The sequence below is a fragment of the Poecilia mexicana genome, unplaced genomic scaffold, assembly GCF_051168715.1.
Source record: "Poecilia mexicana isolate PSO_F unplaced genomic scaffold, ASM5116871v1 scaffold_3, whole genome shotgun sequence".
NCBI lineage: Eukaryota > Metazoa > Chordata > Actinopteri > Cyprinodontiformes > Poeciliidae > Poecilia > Poecilia mexicana.
The window spans coordinates 18830571-18854031 of record NW_028263372.1 but is presented as its reverse complement, the minus strand read 5'-3'; the positions used below and the strand labels follow the sequence as shown (position 1 = coordinate 18854031).

Here is a 23461-nt window from a genome sequence, read left to right as displayed (position 1 = left end):
TGTTCAGGTTTTTTTTTCTTTTCTTTTTCTATTTTCTTGCAGGTCACAAAGAAGTCTTTATGCACAACATGTGACAGAACGCTAAAAAAAAACAAAACATAAATACTTTTTAATTCGGTTGCCATCTAACAACATCTCACTGCTAAGATTAGCAGAGACGGACAGAAACACGGTACTCCTGCAGACTGAAATCTGGTCCAGTGATTATTAAGTCTGGTTCTGTGCCATAAATCACGCTGCTGACATACAGATGGACAGAGTTGAGAGTAATTAGATATTTGTTTTGAGTGTAGGATATGAAACCTAACTGCTGTAAAGTCATTTTGCCTCCCCTCCCCAAGAAGCACTCACACACAGCTGTGTTGGAGGTGCTGCTGCAAGGATGAAGAGGAGAAATATGGACACCTCTCAGTCTCAGGGGCTCAATTTGAAAAGCAATCAGCACTTTTCAACTCCTCTTCCACTCACATGCTTTCTCTCCTTTTTTCTCCCTCTCACACATGTGCTTGTATGAGTGCATGTGTGCACCATGTGTGCATGACTATGTGAATACATTTGTGTCTTCAGTGTAGTTTGCCCGCATATAGATTCTCACTTTGAGGATGTCATTTTTTTTTCTCCCACCACTGCTTTTTGGCTGCATGTGATCTCAGAGCTCTGAGTTCTGAGTTCTGTTTCGGAAAAACCTTTTAAGAAATAAAATGTAATAAATGTTACAGTGTATTGTTACGTTTCATTTTAATTATAACACAAAAATAAAAGCAACTCTGATATGCATTTTGGAAAAGCTTGCAACAAAAGCATAAGTGCAACTATTATTATTATTCTTATTATTATTATTATTGTTATTATTATTGTTGTTATTGTTATTATTATTAATTACTATTAATTAGTAATAATTCTTACTAATTATTACCATTAATAATAATAATAATAATAATAATAATAATAATAATAATAATAATAATAATAATAATGTATTTACTTTTCTGTAAATTTAATTTCATAATTATTTTTATTTTATTATATGATTCTTTAATTTAATTCTCTCCTTTACTTTGACACATTGAACAATATATTACATTTTTATAACTCATAGAACATAACTCGTGTATTGGAACATGATGTGTCTGATAGATTATATCAATAACTTTTATGTCTACGTATAAAACTCGAAGTATTAATTAAGAAACTTAGATGGAGGAGAGAGTCTTGTGAAGACCGGAAACATTTGTCAGAAGAGTTCGCCTTGTGTGCATCTTCTCTTTTATCACTGCTGTTCAACAGTGATTCTATTACAGGTTCTTTCCAAATTCGCTCAAATATATTGACCTTTTATAAAACGTTTAAAAAATATGCTGACCTCTGAAAAAGCTAATAATTTTTTTTGAAAGGCTCATTTGGTGGATTTCTGGTTAAATTTCACGGAGACAAAAAGAAGGAACGCGAATTGCTTTTTGCATGATTTTAAATATGAATTTTATATATATATATTCATCTGGGTATCATGAAACCGACAAATAATTCCACTTTCAACTTGATTTTCAGAATCTGAACAGCCTTTGGCTGCTGTGCAAGAATACAAGAGGCTTCAGATGACAGCACGCTGTGGGTCTGAGCAGTGGACTACGTCATATCCTCAATTTAATATTAAAGAATTGATCAGCTGCGTTTTTAAAAAAAAATTGATCTTTCGCCATGTATTTTTTTATTCTGACCCAGAGTCTGGGTCTTTTTTTAAAAAAAATAATATGACAAAATCGTTAATAAATCGATTGACTAAATTATTAAACCGATACTTTTATTTTCTGTCTTAAAATCGCAGATTTTTTGGCGCCCGCATGTTTTGTTCTCTCCCTAAATTAAATAGGCTGCCAATGACTAAAATCCGTTCTAAAAGCATACAAAGCTTCTTTTAAAATTTTTAAAGACAAAGTTTTATTCAGAAGCCCCACTCTGCAGAATATGGATAATTTGCCCTTGATGAACCATTGCGAATCAACCGTAAAATTGCGCTCTCTCTCCATCTCTCTCCGCCCCTGTGCTGTCCGTCACCCATCGCTTTTTATTCATCTCCAAATTACATTAATGTCATGTGTTGAGCCCCACGCCCCTGTTTTGCTTTTTTTTTTCTCTCTCCCCCTTTCTTTTTTAGCAAATAAGCAACCTAACTCGTTCATGTCATCAGCATAATCACTTGGGAGAGGTCCCTGAGGCCGGGAGATCTGGGTCCTATCCTCCGAGGGGAGACGGAGGTTTGTGTAACTCTACTCAAACCTGAGGGGGAGTTCGGAGTGTTTGGTCAACGGCAGTGGTTCCTGGAAAAGATCTGAATCGCTTCATAACCAAACCCAGCTGCGGTTCTGCTGCGGGCTGCAGCCTCTCCGTGCGTGCATGCGTGCGTGCGTGCGGGCGCGTTTTCATCTGAATGAGGTAGACGGAGAGGAAGGGGTTTCTGGAGGAGAGATAGAGAGGGAGGGAAAAGAGGAGAGAGGGAAAAAAAAGTTTGCTCTTCTTTTCCCCTTGACTCTTTTTTTAGGCATGAACGCCGAGACCTGTGTCCCATACAGCGACATGACATCCATGGATTCATATTATAGCCCCTCTGCTGCTCAAGGTAGGGATCACCAGGCGGACCACTTTAGGACATTTCCAGCTAGTGACATCAAATACAGCTCCACCGCCTTCCTGTCCAGCAAAGGTCAGGCTTACGGAGAGAAGTCCCGGAGCCCCTTCCAGCAGGAGTGCCAGTCATTGGATGCCGCCGCAGCTGGGCAAGGCTCTTTCAGCAAATACCACCTCTTCATGCAGAGGTCCTCCTGCAAAACACCGCCCGCGGACGACAAACTACTCCCGGAGAGGGGACACAACGGAGCGCTCGTCCCGTGCTATGGTGAGTGGAATAAAACAAGGGTTTAAATAAAATAAAATAAAATAAAATAAAATAAAATAAAATGAAAAGTTCCTTATAAAAAGAGATGATAATTAAGGGTAGAACATTTAAAATTCTGTATCAGGAGGGGAAAAAAATCCACCTAACCGTTTGAATGTTGTCAGCCATCATTCACTGCTCGGCTTCCTCACAATCCGCCTGACTGGATGGGATAATGCGGCGGGGCAAAAAAAAAAAAAAAAAAAAAAACGCTGCTCCGTCTGTCCAAAAGTCGTTTTTGAAAATAAAATTCGCCTTGCATCCTCTTCGTGTCATCTCTGCAACAGCATTCTCCTGAATAGCAGCAACACACCAGACAGCAGCGCGTAAAAGAAACAGAAAAAAACAAAACATGGCCCTGCAGCTGCAGAGCGCGCAGCCTAGTTATAAAGACGATTGACCTCCATGTCCCTCAAACTATCAAATTGTCTGTTTGGACATCAAAATCAAATTAGGGCGCAATTAATGTGCTAATCTGCATTACAATCCTTAAAATTGGAGCTGAGTCGGACAATTGAATTAACGGGTTTTCAGATGGCACACGCGGCGAGGTTCAAATTGATAATATTTGTGTGTCATTGCGCGGCTTGATTGGGTCCACTTAGATTAATTTGCACAAGGAAAACTGCACTAATTAGTGACTAATTAGGGTGACTTTAAAATTAGGAACTTTTCCCCCTTCTGTCTTTTACATATAGGCTGCATGTTTTAAGGTCGATTGCAATTTCTGAAAATGACGCAAATTCTCGATAAACTATGATTAAACTGCAAAGACGAATTATTCAAAAAATCTCCATTGAGAAATGAGCCCTACAATATCTTAAATTGGTTGTAGGAAATATTAATAATAAAAAAAACACACACATTTTTTTTTACTTCTGTCTACGTTAAATAATAAAACGTACACAAATCTGTAGTCAGCCGCACGGTAAATAAAACTGTGTTGTTGTTGTTTTGCACAACAAAGCAATTCTATTTGCTCTCTTTTTTTTATCGAACTCATTTGCGCTTTCACGTTTCAACAAATCTTTTTTTTTTATTTTAAGAAAAACTTTTTAGGTAATTTGCATTTAAAAAAAAACTGAGAACGAGCTCTATTTCAAAAACTAAAAACCAATTTTAACGCTTAAAAGCAAAAGTTCAAACTCAATAATGGACATTTCTGGACATGACGGAGAGCTTTTGCGTCATATTTCGCTGCAGTTCTCCGACCTGCATATTCATCATTCCTGCAATGAATCTGAAGAGCAGTTTTAAGATGTTTTGACAGCTTAGTCTTCTGGTAGCTCTTTATGGCTCCATCTTGTCAGGACCAGTGAGATAATTCTTCTTTTTCCTTTCTGTCTTTCTTTTTTCTTTTTTCTTTTTCTTCTTCTTTTTAGCTCATGTGGGTCTCTTAAAACCGGCTGTTAAGTTTTTAGCACCCATTAACCCTGATATAGATCCGGTAAAAAGAGATGAAATAAAATTTTATATTACGTTGTAAACGAGGCAACTTGTTAGGCTGAGTTTAAAAACCGTAAACACTCAGGATGCGAGACAGGGGCGTAAAATAAAATGTCAAAAAACCGAAATAAAACTTTTATTTATTTATTTATTTATTTATTTATTTATTTATTTGTTTGTTTGCTTGCAACACATCCTACCAGATGAATAATATTCAAAATACGTTAAAAACCTCTAGTTTCAGGATCATTATTTTATATTTTCATGCAAGCCGTTTCATAAATCAAGGCATCCGGGCCAGGTCCTTTAAAGTCTAAAATACTCCAGAGCGGCTCGTCTGGCATTCTTGTTTTACAGCTAAGCGGCGGATTCACCGTGAAGGAAAGGCAGGAAAAAAATATCTCGGCCCTAAAGACAGAGGAACTCCGCCATTAATACGACTCAGATGTCAAACTTTTTTGTTTGCTTTTATTCCCCCCCCGCCCCCCCCCCCCCACACACACACACACACACCTCGCTCCCTTACCCCCCCAGCTCACACTGACTTGACCCCGCACTGACAAACCTCCTCCTTAGTACCTCCTCGAGCTTTGGATCAGAACAGTTCCTATTTTAATCGCATTTAGGATCACTGACGCAAAGATTAAATTAAATAACGACTCACGTGGCCTGATAAAAAATAAATAAATAAAAAAAATAAGAGGCTGCTTTACTCAATGATTGAACGCTCCTACTGACTTCTGGCTGAGTTTAAAAGGTGGAAGTAAAATATGCTGAGCCTGCTTACGAAAAAAATAAATAAATGAAAGATAAATGATTCCTCCTGTGTTCCGTACCAGAAAATACTGAAATATTTCATCTGCCGGTTCACTTCCTTTATCAGAGATGTATTTCACCCAGAAGGGGCTTAAGCTATCAAAGGTGGGCTCTGGTGATGTGATATGCAGCCTGATGTTCTCAGATGGTTTTAACGCTGAGCTGCCTGACCAGCAAGCTGTCAGCTTCAACTGAGACGCTTTTGTCTGACAGAAAGCAGAACGGCCGCTTGACAAATATTTACCTACATTTGGATCACTAAACACGTTGTTTACAGCCAGCAGGCTGTCAGTCACGCTGCTGAGTGTAACCAAGGAGAGGGGAGAGCTCGGTGCGTTGGCACACTGAATTATGAGAAGGGCAGAAGGAAATCCAGAGTGAAAGGCACTGCGTTCGACGAATGTAGGTTTTTATCACATCAATAGCATCATAACCATATGCAGAACAAGCATTCATAGGATTAGTTTCTGTTTTAAAAGAAGTATAAAAATAAAAAAAACTTAGAAGTACTCACTAAGGATAGTGTGGCAAATGATTATTTTGGAGAGGCACACCAAAACAAAACGGCAAATGGTCAAGAGCATTAAGGTCAGGGCTTTAGACAGAAACTTTTCCTCAAAAAGTGCTTCATAGTCAAAACTACCAGTCAAAATGTTTGATTGTAACTACTATGATGTAATTACAGTCATTAGTATAAAAGCAGTATAAAATCCATGTTGTGTAGACTGCAGAATTATAGACACATCTCTCCCAGGATGTGTCTCCTGTCAAGCAAGCATTTCTAAAATCACTTAAGATCAACTTCCAAAGATTACAAGAAAGTCTGGCTGCTCAGAAGGGAAAATATAAAGGAAGCACCTAGAAACTGTGCACAGTTACATTCTACTTTAGGAAATGAGATGAAAGTGTGCAGCTAATTTTGAATGAAAACATAATGTAAACATGCTAAACTACAGAAATCTATCTATCTATCTATCTATCTATCTATCTATCTATCTATCTATCTATCTATCTATCTATCTATCTATCTATCTATCTATCTATCTATCTATCTATCTATCTATCTATCTATCTATCTATCTATCTATCTATCTATCTATCTATCCATCCATCTATCTATCCATCTATCTATCTTTATGATTAGAGCACTGTAGACTGATCAATACGTCAATAACCTCAGTGTCCCTAGAGACTTCCTCTTTTGATGTCCCCATGTCTTCTCTCCGTGTCCGCGGGTGTTGACCTTTAGCTTGGCTCCTCTGCCCCTCATATGTTTGGAGAAGAGGGTGAGTCCTCCTCTGAGCTTGCAGCAGAGGAATCATTTGAAACTCAGGTTGAAACTCTTTGGTGTCAAGTTAAAATTTGCTGTAGCATTCGGCATTGGGCTCCAGTTTAACAGCATAGCAGGTCCTATTACAACTCCTTAATGCTCGTGATCCCTTGTCATATTTGACCTGCGACACAATTTAAAGTAATAAAAGCTATCGTTTTGCCGATATAACCCTGCAGACTGGATGTTTTGGTTCTTCCGAGCGTTTAAAGAACATTTTGGAAATCATTTCAGCATCCTGAGATTTTGTCACTCTTCAGGGGTTTTCAGTTCCCCTTTGTACCAGTTTCTGACCCCAACACAACCACTTCAGCCTCTGATAACAGTCGTCTGCACAGATTGGTTGGAGCAGGGTGTAATGGGAACCAGCCCAGCGGCTCGGACGGCCGAGGAACGCTTCAGCAAGTCCCTGACGTGAATGGAGGTGACAGGGACTCAGGATCATTTTACCATTTAGCCTAAAGTTTGGCAGGATAATTTACATTAGGCTCAGTTTGCATGGCCGACTGAGAGCAGCCGGACAGAAAAATGCTCATGAAGTCCACGAGTTCTTTTTGTGTCGTCGACTCTGTGTCATGTAAACTGAAGTCTCATACAGAAGCAGGGCTGGATAAGGCAGACGGAGCGAATTAACTGTTTTAATGCTCAGAGTGAAGCAAGGTCAGAATCATAAGTTCGTGAGGGTAGCTGTTATGCGTGGCATTGTGGTTTCACCAAATCTAAATGATATAAAACTTTATAACAGGTTTTAAATGTTTGGCATTGTTCAACTGCAGCAGTTAGCGAAGAACATAAAACCACTTCACAAAATGTAATGTTCGTAGTTTTTCTTTTTCCTATTTTTTATGTGTTAAGGAAGCGCATGAGAAATTAGACACCTTATGTTTGACATATTGGTGTTAGTGAGCGGGTTTCGTCAAGATTGCTCTATGAGGATAAATATTAGTTCCTGTTTGTGTTTGTGGATTTTTACAGAAATTGAACTTAAGTTTCAAACTGTGACTTTGAAATGAATGGATGGCGGAAGATGATCAGTCAAAGTTTAATTATTTTGTTCCCCTGGAACGGTGCAAAAATAAAATAAATACATTAATTAATTATTATGGCTTCATGCGCTCATGAGTTAAAAGCGGTGAATCATCTCCTCCATTTTTTTTTCCCAGAAACCTGCTTTTTGATTTTATAAACATAAACAATTAAACACAAACACAGTTAGGCTTCAATCTGCAAAATATAGATATTTAAAATTTTCTCCTCCTGGGAACCGCATGGGAACAAATATTTTAAATCATACTGGTAAGGTAACTATGAGAGAGAGAAAGTGTGTGGTCAGGCAGATTTAAATTAATCAACATTTTTTTCATTGACTGCATATTTGTTTCACATAATATTGTATTATCCATGACAGTTCAAAAAGCATTGGTTTAAGGTTTTCTGTAGCTCTTAAATTCAGTTTTGTTCTCGTATTTTGATGAAGAAGCTTTATTTTCATTTCAATTTAGCAATGCATTTCAGCACAAAATGGGTGTTGTTTTTATTAAAGGAAGCAAAATGATATTCCCTGAAAATGTTGTTTTGAACGACAGTTGTTATCTGTCCAGATCTTCGGCCGTGGTGCAAGACATATATCATTTGAATTTATATTTTTAAAATAATCTCTGAGATCAAGGTTATATATATTTTTGTAACGTTTAAAGACGCAACTTGTAGAAACAGAATTAGATTCGTGAATATTTTTTTTATTATACCTGAGGTCATTTGGAAGAGGCCAAAATTGTTTACACATATCGAGTGCTCACCAAACAGAGGCAAGAGGATTGGCAATAAACACTACACTTTTTTTAATATGCTAATATCTTAGCTGAAATATGATGTTCTCCTTGTGTTTTATTTGTTTTATGCTATCTTATTTTCTAAATATAATAAGAATTTTACTGGCGCTGTGTGTTGATGTTAAGATGAGGTTGAAAACAGCTTTTGTCCCCCTCTAGTGATAAAAACAGGTATCAATATTGAATAATACTACGACTACAACTACAACAACAACAACTAATAATAATAATAATAATAATAATAAAACAAATGAATGATGATAAAATATTGTGGCTTTTTCAGATTAGATCCTGGGACTTTGAGTATCTAAAACATCATAAAATGGATAATATGCATTTCCTTTTCCACATTTTATCTCATTTTGCTCCTTCAACATTGGATAGCTCATCTTCTGTTTAGGAAGCATGTGGTTAATCACTCTCCCTATCAATATGCGGTGTGTAATTTATAGTATTTCCTTTTAACACCGTGAGCTGACCCCGGTCAGGGCAGTCAGTAAAAAGCCAGGGAAGGTGCCCTGTCGCTTTACAGCCAGTTAAAATTACTCTTTGATGTTGCAGCAGTAATATCTGTCCGGGCGGTTTTGACCTTCTAGCCCGTAAGGACTTGTTCATTGACATGCACACAAACCTCACAGCATTACACTTTGAGTTAAGGTCATTATTAGATCAGTAAACATGTAAATGTTGCTTTTGGAAGCAGACTTTTTTACGCCAACTGCAGTGAAGTCAGATGGAAGTTTTCTTTGCTTTTTATACCCTACTTTCTAAGCACCTAATTGTTCGGCATCTCCTCTGTGGACATGCAAAGCTATGGCAAAAACAATGTTATTTCTCTACATGAAGACTATGTCCGCGTTTTCAGCCGAGACAGACAAAACTGAAATTAAATGTGCTTCTACAGATGTCTCCGCCTGAATGTCTCTGCCTCAATGTTACGTGTGAGCTGCATTTAAAAGTCATACATATGTTGAGATGAAATGCCAAATGCAGTCCTTATTATGTCTTTGTTGGAGTTTGCGTCTCGATGCTGTTCATATATACGTCTTTCCTTGCAGGAGGTTTTAATATTTGTCCACCTGTGACAGATTTGAATGGATTAAAAGCAGGAGATTGTTACAATATCACGGTCTTGCCAAAAAAACCTTAGGGATGCTGTTTGGGCAAAATCCTTTGATCAGAGAGAGGCCTCATGATTTCAAACAGCCTGAGCTCTTGTGCTTTATGGGGACCATGAGTCCCAGCAAAGAAAACATGACGCAACAGCAGTTTGACATTTGCCCCCCTTTGAAGCACAATAGGAAGACGCGGTCAGGTACACCGGGAATCTATCTCCAGCTATGTTGTAGAGTTTTGTTTCTCATAAAGCTTTTTGTAAAACAAAACAAAATTAAAGTAAAACACCGCATGCACAGCTCTACCACTGTGAGCAGGGGCGCCTCCAGATTAATTATAAGTGGTCGCTGAGGGGGAGGGACACTGGTTATTTAGGAGTGACACACCTGAACCGCATAGTGGCAACAGCAGTTAGTCGACTCAACGCAACAATGAGTCCAGACACATATCAGAAGTGGTTCTGGAATGGAAAAGGCAGACTAACGTCAAGCCTTTGTATGGGCCCAGCTTTACTCGATGTTACGAGAAGTAACATCTGTAGACAAATAGCCTGATCTGTACCAGGAGAGCAACCATTTCAAATAAAATCTACAAATTATGCTATGATGTATGTCAGATGTTGAGTCAGAATTGTACCAAAGGTTTGTTGATGTCAGTCAAAAACATGCAGTCTTCTTGTTAGCAAATGTTTGAACCAGTATTGGAGAGTTTGTTTTGATATTAGAACCTGCATTTTTTTTTTCTAATATGTGTATATTAGGAAAAATTCACAACAGTGAATTCACAATTCACAAATGTTTCTGCATAATAATGAAAGTTGTGTAAACTTATAGAATTAGTTATGTTAGTATATAATGCAAAAAAAGTGGTAAAATAAATAATGATGTCAACAAATATTATTTTAACTAAAAAATGTATTTGAAGCTTCCATGAGGTTGAAAAGAAAAAGTAAAAAAGACAGCTTTCTTCCTGTTCTGCTTTTTTGTATTTCCACAAAAGCAATATAAGAAACATGAAACAACTCCAGTTCAGTTCTCTTCAACACCTCCTGAATTAGAAAGGGTTTCTATGTCTTCTCAAAATCAGACATCTTGTTGATTTTGGATCCTGGTGTCAGACCCAGTTTTGGTTCTTGAATGAATGATGCCTGGGGTGCTGCGTCTCTCTTCCTTACTGTGTGTCTCTGTTATCCCCAAATTTTCTGCTGTTCATGGTGACTTTCATGACACTAACGTCCACAGGAATGGTCCCAGTTTGCAGTAAATGTCATTTGCTGGCACTTATTGTACAAGTGTTTCTTATTAATTGTTTTAGATTACGGCACAGGGACAAAGCTTAATCAAAAATTAGACCTATTACTGAGAGTGCACTTCTGCAAGAGCAACTGCTGTTTATTGGTAGATACGGAACTGTCTGGTGCAATAATTAAAGCTTAAGTTATTTTTCTTATCAGTCCGAATTTAGCTGTGTATTATAGTGATTCAGCCATGTCTAATACTTGCCAGGGAGTTAATGAGAGGACTATTTCTGTACCTCAGGAGATGATAAATAAGCAGTAAGAATGGAGATCATCAGTGAAGAGACGACTTTAAGCTTCCCTGAACTGTCAAATCATCTGATGTAATAGAAAAACAGGTAAGAAAAGAAAAGATAGAACCCAGAATGGCACTTTGAGGAACTTTGTGTCTTCTAATATATGATTTGAACTTAGAAGTACTCACAATGGCTACTCTACATCTTCAAAGAAAATACTGTGGCGTAACATATATGCTAAGTTCAATACATACAGTTAAGCTCAAAATTACCCATACCATCTGGAAGATTTAAATTTAAATTTCAGCTTAATAATTAAGCAATAAAGTCAGCTAAAGAAGATTAAAATTCAAATAATAAAGTTGTTTGGCACATTTTAAGTGCTTTAGAAACTTCTAAACATCTCCCACTTTTTCCTTGATAAGTTGCTGGATGAGCAGACAAGCTTTAGATGTCAGCAGTCCTAAAAATAATTTGATAAAAGGTTGTGTTACTGAAACTGAGTGAGACAGCTCTCGCTGAGCAGCCTGTTCCCATGTCCTACATGGGAATGTGTTTTACTGAGGCGATGCATTAGCAGTCCTTTTTTTTTTCTTTGAGCTGGATCAGACAACGTTTCCAAAGGAGCTGCTAGTTCACAACAGAATACTGGCAGAGGAAAACTCTGGAAAATTTATGATCAGAGAGCTGCCTGAGATTTTGCAGCTAAACTGCAGCCATGAAGAAATCAAATGTGAATGCAATCAACAGGGAGAATAATTTTTTTTGTTGTTGTTTTTGTGTTTTTTGGATCTGTAGAAACCGCCCAATTTATTTGTGATAAAACTGGTGCAAAAACGGACTTTTTAGCCACTCCGAGACATTTTCACAGACAAACAGCAACTGAGTGGAGAGAGTAAAAGGAGAGGTGTTTATGAGTGTAGAGGACAATGCTGGTGGTTAAGAAGTCTTAGTCATGGAGTGAAATCTGCAACGTTCAGTCACACATCATAGGGAGAAAAATCTGTTGTCGACTGGGTTAAGCAGCCACTTTTACAACCGCACGCTAAACACTGCGCCAACACATTTCACAACAAAATTTCATCGCACAGAGTGAGAAATCTCTTTTTGCCTCCCCGTCAGACCTCATAAATTAAAATATCGATCCTACAAAGAAATCATTATTTCTGAATGCTCTGTCAGAGGCCCGTTACTGGAAGTTTAGTCAAAGAAGGCCCCTCGTTTTCTTTTGTTTGATATTAGAAAGAGCTAATGAGATGATCCATGTCTATTCCCAGGAGGAAAATCCTTTATGACGGGCCCCAGATCAAAAAAATATCACACAGAGATTTTCATTGGAAGATTTTGTTGGATTTACGACCAAAATATGCAGCAGATTTTTGCACGTGAGCCAAGGCAAGAAAAGTGTTGAAAAATGATTGCAAAAAGAATGTTTAGATAGTTTGAAGATGGCACTCATTATATGTATATACATGTACACATGTATATATAGGTTTTACTGAAAGAAGCAGGAGAGGAAATAAATGGGAAACAGAGGGAATACAGTAAAAGTCCATCTGGCTGGAAATCAACAAGGACTCACTTATTCTGAGCACTCGGGCCAATAAGGTCGCCTGAAAAATGAAAATACCTTTCAGGTCCAAATGTATCAAACACACATATCCTCTTGCGTCTTTCTGTCTTCTGAAAATTACTCTGCATTTTCCCCACTACAATACATTACACTTATAATTATTCCCCTATTTTTCTCATTTGTCTTCAGTTTTATAGCAACAAATATACAAAGGGTCGTTTCATTCCAATCATTAAGGCTTGAAAACAATGCGTGTGAGAGTTTCACACACTTCCTGTCTCTGCAGGTAAGGACAGTTCAGGCCTGACAGACTCTGATTTGGCCCCAGACTCTGATCCACCTGGAATGGACTCCAGATACTTGGCTGTGAAGGACCAGGGTGTCAAGGCAGCCTCAGAAAGGTCGCCGAGCAATGACTTGGCGAGTCCGCTGGAAAAAGTCGACGGTGGCGAAAGCAACAAGGGCAAGAAGAGACGCAACCGCACCACCTTCACCAGCTACCAGCTGGAGGAACTGGAGAAGGTTTTCCAAAAGACGCACTATCCTGACGTTTACGCCCGGGAGCAGCTCGCTTTGAGGACTGACCTGACTGAAGCCCGAGTGCAGGTAAGAGCGGAGAGCCAACACAACACTAAATGGACGTTGGGTACATTTATTCTGGAAACAATGCTTAAAAAAAAAAAAAAGCTCTCAAGAGAAAAGGCTTTAAACAACAAAACCTCCTGGACCCTTCAGCATCTGCAGAGATAAAGTCACTCACAGAACAACATGAGAGATTTATCTAGTAATGTGGGAGTGGGGAGAGAGAGAGAGAGAGAGAGAGAGAGAGAGAGAGAGAGAGAGAGAGAGAGAGAGAGAGTGGGGGAGTGAGAGCTTGCAGAGGCCAGGGGGCCCAGGGTGGATCAGGGGGGCTGAGGTTTGAGCTGCCTGGGCCTCATATGTGCAGTTTAAAGAGAGCAGACTTTCATCAACACATGGCTCTGCAATGTTTTTCCATTGGATTGTCTTGATGGCTTTATCCCTTTGCAATTTCAACATTTAGTTTCCTGAAATTGCGAGATCTCTCCTGTCAGTTTCTCTATGAGCTGAGGCTCACAGCGCCCCTCTGACCTTTTAGGCTCAATTAGCTTAGAAACTGGTCGCAACTGCTGTAATGCATTCCCACATCAGAGAAAGCGAAAGAGACCTCCGCCATATTCTTGCACCGTGCCTTTGTGTGGTGCATGTGGATGAGGACCAAAGCCCTTGGATTTTCCTTGTTTTTCTTTCATTAAAGACCCGTTCAGACAAGAATGTGTCCCTGCTGTGGTCTCCAGGAGGTGTGAAACCTTTCCCATGGGTTTCCGTTGGTTTGGTCAGCGACTGTTATACGCGTACTTCAAGTTCCGGCCCAAAGCAAGCCTAATATTTTAAGTTCTGGCTCCGCTCTCTCCGCGCCCGTCAATTTCGATGAGATAAGAGCCTGATCAAAAACAATCACCCACATGATGAGCTGAAATGGTGAGCGGAAAATACAGGAAATCTGTGCAGCCTCCAGGGCCGTAACTCAACCCAGAGTCTGAAAGGCATGCCGCTCTGCAGTTCGTGCCATCACTGACCTGCCCGCTGCAGATGGATGCAGCTTTACAGTCGTCGGCTCTCCCAGCAGTCCTCTTAAACACTCAGGTTAAAAAGATAAAAGGCACAGGATGCCTTGTCAGCCAGAGGATAGGGTTTTGTGCTCCTCTCAATTTGCATGCAAGAGGGGGGGAAAAAAAACTCATCAGGTCAGCATCTGGAGCAAAGAAATGTTAGAGCATCCTAAACTACTGATAAAAAAATGCATTCTTCAAAACATATAGCTTTTTTCTCACAAAAGAAAGGAGAGCAAACTGACCTCACCGTCTCACGTTTCACATACACGCACATCAAATAACAGGGGACTTTTTGTTAAACAACGCCAGGGCCTGCCGTTGTTTGCTTTTTCAGTCTCAGGGTTTCAAAGGAAGAAGGTGAATTCAGATCTGAGTCACATACACTACATGCAAAGGTCAGGGGTCACAGGTCAGGGGTTTCAGTAGCATCACATCTCTCAGATTTGCAGCTCTGATAGTCCAGAGAGCCGAGACGGCATCGGACGTAGAGTTCACCGGGGAAACACAGGTGTCCATGTGAGCTTATAGATGAAAGACGAGACGCAGATCCCACCTACAGAGAGGCAGAGGAGGCAAGACGCTCGGAGCACACCTTAAAGAGCCGATGAATGATGTGAATGATATGATGTGAAGTTATCTGCTTAACCTAAGATAGAATGTGAAACCAAGAAAAGTAGTGTTTTTAATTTATCCTCATTTTAAATTCAAGTCATTTTAGCACAGACAATTTGAACTGGCACGATTAAGCTTTTTGTCTCTGTCTGACACTGAACCAGACTAACGTGTGATGTTTAGCACAATTAGGCATGACGCCATTATCCCCATTTTGTAGATGCCAGAACAAAGAAAAGGCAATACGTAAGCATATGTTGCAGAATTTAACATATCGATAAAAGTTGGACAACAATCAGCACAGGAAAGCCTGCTGCAAGTCTTACCGGATAAACCGTATTTTTAATGAGTTTTAAATGAAAACAGTAAACATTCATGGCGTATCTCTTTAACCTCAGTCTGCATGTGCCCTCTGATGACCTCACAGGGAATATCAAGTTCTCCATTGAGAGATTTTTTATTTATCTTTTTTTTTTTTTGTAGAAAATGAGAACAAAAATAGCTGATGATGAACATAAACACTGGTCAGACATCCTCCTGTTATGTTATTAGAGTTTTATGGGAGCTGGAAAACTGAAGCCAGGGCTCAGCAGACCCCCTTTTTTATTTTTTTTTCTTCTCCTACTTGGTTTGGAAGGTGAAATGAGTGACAGCAGAGGCGGGTTATCAATCCTCTGAGCCGCGCTCTCACTTCAAAGTGTTTTCAGCCCCCGAACAGCCCTCCTGCTGGGGCCAGTTTGGTATTTCTCTGCTCTTTCTCTCTGGGGCAGTAACATAAATAAAGGCTCATTGAGAGTCTACCAGCTACTTAAGCTGTCAAGGTCTTTACCAATTACTGTCACAAAGCAGTGTGTGCAACATAGAAATATGTTAGAGCTGCATAATAGCCAACAGACTTGAAGCGGGGCAAAAACTGAGATGTTCGTGGATTCGGGATTTGAGGGAGAACGTGGCGTGCTCGATCATTACAATAAATCCATAAAGAAACCTTGAGGGACAGCCATCTCCGACTGGGTGGTGATGATTAGGCTCAAAAGAAGACATATCAAACATCAAGGAAAGAGGGATTATGGCCTCAAATCGGTGAGCCTTCGTAATTTAGAAGAAGACTGCGTCTCAAAGCCAGAGGTTTTAGGCTTCAGGAAATTAAAAGGGGAAGATCCAAACAAACACCAATTATCATCCCATCTCACTTTTCAATCCCGCCGTTTTGCATGATATCAAGAGAGCACCAGAAAAAAATAGTCTGGTTTGAGTTGTGTCCAAAAAGGTAAGATCAATGGGAGAGACAACATTTTCAGAAGACAATAACACCAAAAGTTTAAATTTAGATGTCTAGATTTGTTTACAAAAGAAAAGGTAGATGATGATTACAGCAACAAGAGGAAGAAAAAAAGACACATTTTGATTACTGTCAGATTCTCTACTGGAAAGCCAAACACACTAATTTTTGCAGTAAACACAATGAGATTTAGATGTCAAAGACAATTATGGAAGACAAAACGCACAAACTGTGGTCAGACAACAAATAAGCATTGGTGAGATGATTCTAGAGCCACAAACTACATGTGAATGTCTGTAGTAATTTGTTTCCAAATCATCCACCTCCTCCTCTTCCTCAGTCACACTTGCACAGCTTTAATTGCGTCTGGGTTGCAATTTTGTGACTTGTGAGTTCACACTAAGGTTGCGGGCTTTTGTTGTTTTTTTTTTATGAGAATCAGATTCCCAATTAAAACATCTAGATGAAAGTACTTCCTTTTGAGCTGAAGCAAAAGTGTGTTTGGGTTTGGTAACACTACATTTCTGATATTCCAGTCTCATTTTAACTTCACCTCAAACTTCTTGCTCTCTTAAAAGATGTATAAACTTTTGTTTTTTTCTTATTTGCAAGGTGTGGTTCCAGAACCGGAGAGCAAAGTGGAGGAAGAGGGAACGATTTGGTCAGATGCAGCAGGTCCGAACACATTTCTCAACTGCTTACGAGCTGCCGCTCCTGACGCGTCCTGAGAACTACGCACAGGTACGGGAGCAACATGTTACACCGTGTTCAAAACACAACAGTCCAAACAGATTTGGAAAAAAAAAAAAAAAAAAGGTTGGGATTTTTCCTAATGGGGGGGTTTATTGAGTGCTAACAAGAGTCTGCACTGGAGATTTTTGTTTTAACAAGAGTGGGATAATTGAGTTCAGGTTTGGTCAGTCCTGTCGTTTTCACTTTTGTATCGATTTATGTAGCCAAACTTGGTCTTCTTTTTTTTACAGCTAGAAAACAAGTTTAGCAAACTCATCAGTGGATTTATGTTCAGTGAAGAATGGTCCAACTTTGATTAGACGGACACGGGATTTTGAAACTTGGAAGTGAATTCCAAGTTTATTTGAAAACATAAAAATATCCTTTTAAAATGGAGTTATACCAAACGCTGTGGGTCAGACATCAGCTTTATTGATATTAGCTGGCTGCAGTTTGCTGCTATGCTTTCCTATGGCAACATACTCACCTTTGATTGAAGTCATGTGAATAACCAATAAAACTTTTCAGACTTTAGGTTAGCAAGGGGTCTCTTAAAATATTACTGGTACGTCCCAGTATAGTAGAGTATCATCATAAATATAAAAAATGCCATGTTCTATAGAATCAGTAAAAAACGAATAATATATTTCATAACTCTATTTGTGTTGAGTGCATGCTAGATGAACTGGTCTCTCTAAATTGACCCCAGGAGTTTGTACATGATTGGTTACTTTTCTCCTGTGTTGCCCTGTGACAGACTGGCAACTTGTCTAGGTTTCCGATGTTGGTTTGAAAGTGGCCTAATTCAAGGAACTGCAACAGTTATAGTTCATTTCCTTGATACTGTGCATCTGTGTGCAGTCGCTCTTGAAACCTTGACTCTGGCGCACACCTTATCAATCTCTCCAAAACTCATGTATGGGCTTTCCTTCTAAATTTTCTCATGTCCTGTTGCATACTGTCCTACAGCCCTTTGTTATTTCACTCAATGAAACAAAATGATTGGCTAAAGGAAGGTTAACATTGAGATAAACTTTGTTGTCCCTAAGATTACTGTATAAACAACCAGCAGAGAGGTGTAAATCATTTTGTCTGAACATGACAAATCAAATACCTTTAAAATGGTTCTTATGACGCCTCTACCTTCCTGACAATGTTTTCAGATCCAGAACCCCTCCTGGATCGGCGGCAGCAGTGCAGCATCTCCTGTCCCTGGCTGCGTTGTTCCCTGCGACACCGTGACCACCTGCATGACCCCGCACCCCCACTCTGCCAGTGGGGTCTCCGACTTCCTGGGCGTATCGAGCCCCGGGGGACACATCGGACAGCCTCACATGGGCAGCCTGTTTGGCGGCTCTCCTGGCATGGCCGCAGGCATCAACACGTACGATCTCAACATGGATCCCGACCGCAAATCCTCCAGTATCGCTGCTTTGCGTATGAAAGCCAAAGAGCACAGTGCTGCCATTTCTTGGGCAACATGATGCGCCGACACACGCTGGATGGGGGATCTTACGCGAACTAGGGGCACTCAATTCAAAACTCTGCAGGAAGAAGTGACTGCCTTTATAAATGCTGCAACAAAAATGATTAAGAGCATCGGAGATGGCTGGCAGAGATTTGCCAGGTTTCAGTGCCTCTGCTGGAGGAAAGTCGGTGTGAAAAGCCTGATAGAAAGAAATGCTGTGGTCCAGACAGACAAAGAGGAGGATTTCAAACACTCTCATGCACTTATTTGCCCACGTTTATTGTCTGTGCATTGCTATAAGTGTATGCCGTTTGGAGTTTGGTGCTGTTTTCATTTTTACTTTATTTAATTTTTTTTGTAGGATTATTTTTCTTCTGAATTCTTTGTACTTTTTACAGATACTTCAACCAAAAAAAAAAAAAAAAACTAAACAAAAAACTGAAAGTCATTGTTAAATTTTTTAAGTCACAATGATTTTTTCCCCCCCCCCATCAACAATATTTTTAGCATTAGCAAATTTTTTAAAATCTGAAATACCGGGGCTGTAAAGAAAAACAAGCGTTTCGGAAAATCATCCTGCACATCCATCACGTCGAGAAGCTCCACACATTCATCACATCTTTCCGGCAAAGAAATTAATAGTGCAAGTTTAGGAAGGCCTAAACCCGTAGGCGATTCTGTTTCCTCACATCTAAATGTCGAGTGGGTGAAATATGATTAGGCTGAGTATGATCGAGATGGGAGATCCACCTGCTGCACTGAGTGGGCCTGCTGATGCCCACAGAGAGGAGGCGATGGACGAGGAAGTGAGAGAGGAGGCCACACAGCAGGCCTGCTGCTCTCTGGACCCGAGAGCCTTGAAACAGACGCGCCTCTCTTTCCAAAAAGGACATTTTCCCTAGCAAGTGGACTCAACCGAGCCCCTTGCCTTGCTTCAGAGAAGGAAGCTCCCTCAGACTGTCAGGAATAACACAGAAACAAGCAGTCCCCGCGTTTGAAAGAGGAGAGAAGACCGGCACAGATTGCAAAGTGTGCGTTGACGCTTTGAGGCTTTTCAAGGATTTGTCATTGTTTAACTTTTAAGGATTTTCAACAAGAAGAATGTGTCTAGCTGTCAAAGCAGTCAAGTTATTAAGGAACCACAGTCAAAGTTGAACAGGTGGTATTTTTTTTTCCGTTTTTTTTTCTTTTCTAGTTGCTCTATTCAAAGTACTTACAGCATCAAAGCCACTGTTAATTGAAAAACGTCTTTATAGGTGGGATGGCCATGTGACAATAACACAGTTATTAATTATAATCTACATTTCAGGTGAAGCATGAAAGAAGCCTGCGAAAAAGTCTAAATCTTTCAAGTTCATATAAGAAAAACATTCTGGCAGAGTTTTAGTGTGGGTGCAATTGTTAGGTTCAATGTCTTTCAATAAAGAAGGAAAGGTAAAAGAGCTCAGCACAGTCCAGAAACAACTGGCCCGATAAACAGTCCTGGTTCGAAATGTTGCCACTGAAGAAAAGCTCAGAACCAAAAATATTCAGATTCAAACAGATTCAAATAAAAGGAGATCATTGTGGAACAGCATCTAAAAATACTAAACATGGAGCAGGTTTTAATAAAGTTTTCTATTAAGTCATTATGTTTTTGTACTGCCAAATCTATGCTTCAGGCCCACAGCATGACACCACCTTTGCCACATTTTTGGTAGACTCCTCATTGTAAAACATTGTCCTTTCTAGACTTGATGATAATCTTTAGTGAAGACTAATTATACCAGTGACTGCTTAAAGCAGGGTTAAGAAAACCTTGGCCAGTTGTCTCTTGGCCTGTTATTGACTAAAAGTCTGATGTTTTCTTTATTATGACCAAGAAGCAGAAATCAGTCAATTTCCACATAAAGAAACTAATAAAATTTTGTGCTATACCAAATTTTAAAATTTAGCATAACACATTTTTCGTCAAAGGAAGAACTGTTATTTTTATGTTAAAATAAATTTAAAACAGTCAAAAGGACAGTAAGGCATCAATAATAGAGCCTAGGACAATTAAGTAATTTATTTATTTTTTGTCATTGTTAAAAACAACGTTAGTTAAATTCACCAGCTATTATAGGTTTTATTTTTTGTTTGTTTTTTGTTGATTGAAGGTGTGTTTACCTTCAGACTGCTTATCAATTATTTAAAACTGAGTGTACAGTAAAACGACATGTATTACTTGCTAGATACAGGAAGGAGAATAGACAGATAAAAGTCAGATGGATTTAACCAAATGTTTCAGATCTCACTGGGGATATCATACATATATTTTAACAATAATAGCTTCCTCTTGTGACAGAAATAACAAATGAAGTTTTCCATAGTTCGATAGCATAGGGGTGGACATATTTCCTGTGACCAGAAAGCTAATCTTCGGCTTAAAGCATAACAAAGATGTTCAGTTTCTCAAAAAGTCAATCTGAAATGCTGCACCAAGTCGAAAGGCAGAGGATTTCCCCAAACTGAACCGCATTAACTTTCCCTTTTGTTTGGCTGGAGCAGCAGCTTACAGGCCATCATCTGTCAGCAGAGATCACTCTAAAATTATCTGCATTATCTTAAACTCTGTGGCGAAAATGGTAGGGTACGTGTGTGCATGTGTATTCTTTATGAGGTTGCCCCCCAACCCCCCTCCGTTTTAGCTGAGGGGTTGAACGAAGGGCGAGCTGTGAGGGCGTCTGTGTGTTCCGGTGTTCTGGGAAAAGGACAGTGCACACACAGCTGCGGTCGAGGGGTAAATGCAAAACAAACATGCCTCACACATGCTTCCAGCTTCAGCTGTCACAGCTCTGCTTTCAAACGATTCGCCCCTATCACACATGATGCACCGCGCCTCTTCCTGGGCTCGCCTCCGTCACGTCCAAAACAGCCCCAAAAGCTGCAGCCAGTAATCAGCTGCAGGGTCCGAGGGCCGCAGAGATCAGTGAGGCTCTTTAATTAACACAGAGCCATGTGGAGGCTGAGGACCACCATATTGTGTGTCAGGATGGACAGGAGCATCTGGTTTGACAAAGACTGTCCATCTGCACAGAGCATGCAAACGCTACAGTGCTGAGTTGTTCAGGTTTACAGAACACATAATCAGTGTTTTAGCTTTTTTTTTTAAAAAAAGAATTTAGGTTTTGCTTGTCTTTTTTTTCTTCTGTTTGTTTGTATCTTTTATAGGTCTATTAATGCCAGGAAGCGTCTTCCTGTCTGCTGCATTAATTCTGCCATGAATGACTCCACTTCCCAGTTTTCTCAGTTTCTGATACTACTGAAGTCAAGTAATCAGCATAGGAGTAACTATATGATGAATATATGTGTTGATGCATTGTTGTACATGCAGAGAAGATTGATGTGTCATAGCTCTTGGAATTGTAATTAAATTGATGTTTAGTCAATATTTTTGAATCAGTTTATCAAGTATTTAAACATGCTTTTAAGTACTCTTTGAATATACACTTAAAAAAAAAAAACCTGGAGGTGTATACATGTATTTTCAAAGATGAATGAACAGAATTTGTCTGCTTATGGCTTATGTTCTTTAAAAGGTTTTTTTTTTTTCCATGTTTGTGGCTTTAAGCTACCTTTTGAGTTAAGAAATCTGCTCTCGCATGTGTTGTTTGAGTGATTAAAGTACTATAAGTTATTGCACCTTGGTGAGAGTTTCTTACCAAGTCATTTTCTCACATCTGTGTGGGTCGATGGTGAACTTGAACAGGCTTAGAAAATGTAAGGTAAGAAATACCCAGACACTTTACTTGGGAATTATAGGAATTTACACCAGAAAACTGGAAATTGTGGCTAATTTATACAAACTGAGTCATATCCAAACATAAATATTTGTTTAGACCTCCATGTGCTATTTCCACATTAAACATTAATGCCATATATCAAATATATTAATCTACTACGAACACCAAAACTTGGTTTCTTTTATATCGTTGGGTGACTTAAATATCCTGAGCTCTGGGTTCAAAAATCTGTTTTGTTCAAAAAAATAGAGAAATCTCTGGTGCACATAAAGATGTTATTTGTAGTGCAAATTGATATGGGGGGTGTGAGTCAACATCCCCTGCAAAAAGCAGCAATGTGTGCATGCTATTGAGGAGTATTATAAACTCAAGAGTACTTTCATGGAATCTAGTTGTTTTAGTCAAGACCATATGAATTTCCCCCAAGTAAATTTAAAAATCCAGCTTTGAGCCAACTGGTTTATATTCATTTAATTCCATGAAAAATTTCTAAATATTAAATATTGAGGAATTTTGTGGTCCTACATATAGCTCAGTAGTGTTTCACCCCGTTTCCCTGCCATGTACTGGGCAGCTGCTGGAGGGTCACAACACATTCTTCTAGCCCTTATGGTCAGCCACACAGGTGTATTACAGGTAAAAAAAAAAAAAAAATGGTAACAAAAAAAATATGAACAAACTGTTTTATGCAGTGATTACAAATTATCTCGTTGTCAATTTAAGTAGATGTTCTTAGCCCGTTTGTTTTCTAAGCACAACATAATTCCACGTTTTTTTTTTTAGTTTTAGTTAGTCTTTATATTTTAGACTTGAAGTCCAAAGAATGACATGCAGGTAGGTCGGTGGAATTCATAACTAAAGAATATTTTGGTTGTTTTTATAGAAATGCTCATTGTTATAATATATGGCTCAACATGTGAATGAGGATGCATCGACCCAGGAACGAACATTTACATAAAACAGGCTAAGAAGTTTGGCAAATGTGAGGTGAATTTACTTTGCCATTACACTTTATATTATGAAAAGGTTAAATATATAGCTTTATACGAGTTCAGCATTCAGTTCATGTAGAATTTTTTTAATTTATCACATTTCAAAGTCTTAAGTGCACGGCGTACACCTGAAAAAAAGAAACTTTTTAAAGTTTAGGTTAATATTCTTAGTTTAGGTAATAAAATGAACACTTTTCAAAAATAATTCCTAAGAGGTTTGCCAAAAAACATAAAACTAGTTGGACAACCACAGCGCCGCGGTTTTTCCAGAGTTGCTCAGTGAACCAAATACAACACAAATTACCGGACTGATGTACAAAGCAGAATAAAACCCCAGCATTTCTCCCATTGGTATTCGAAGATCATGTGTCACGTTCAGCTTTCAGAAAAGGCTTTCAA

The 23461-nt window shown here is 39.0% G+C and overlaps 1 protein-coding gene across 1 annotated transcript; it reads left to right on the top strand.

Annotated features, from left to right (window-relative positions):
• The first annotated feature begins 1838 nt into the window (after positions 1-1838).
• alx4a (ALX homeobox 4a) lies at positions 1839-21547 on the top strand. Its single transcript, XM_015000774.2, has 4 exons — positions 1839-2893; positions 12865-13184; positions 16719-16847; positions 18002-21547. Exons 1-4 carry the CDS (start codon positions 2395-2397, stop codon positions 18320-18322), a joined length of 1269 nt encoding a protein of 422 aa, XP_014856260.2. The 5' UTR covers positions 1839-2394; the 3' UTR covers positions 18323-21547.
• Positions 21548-23461: the final 1914 nt, after the last annotated feature.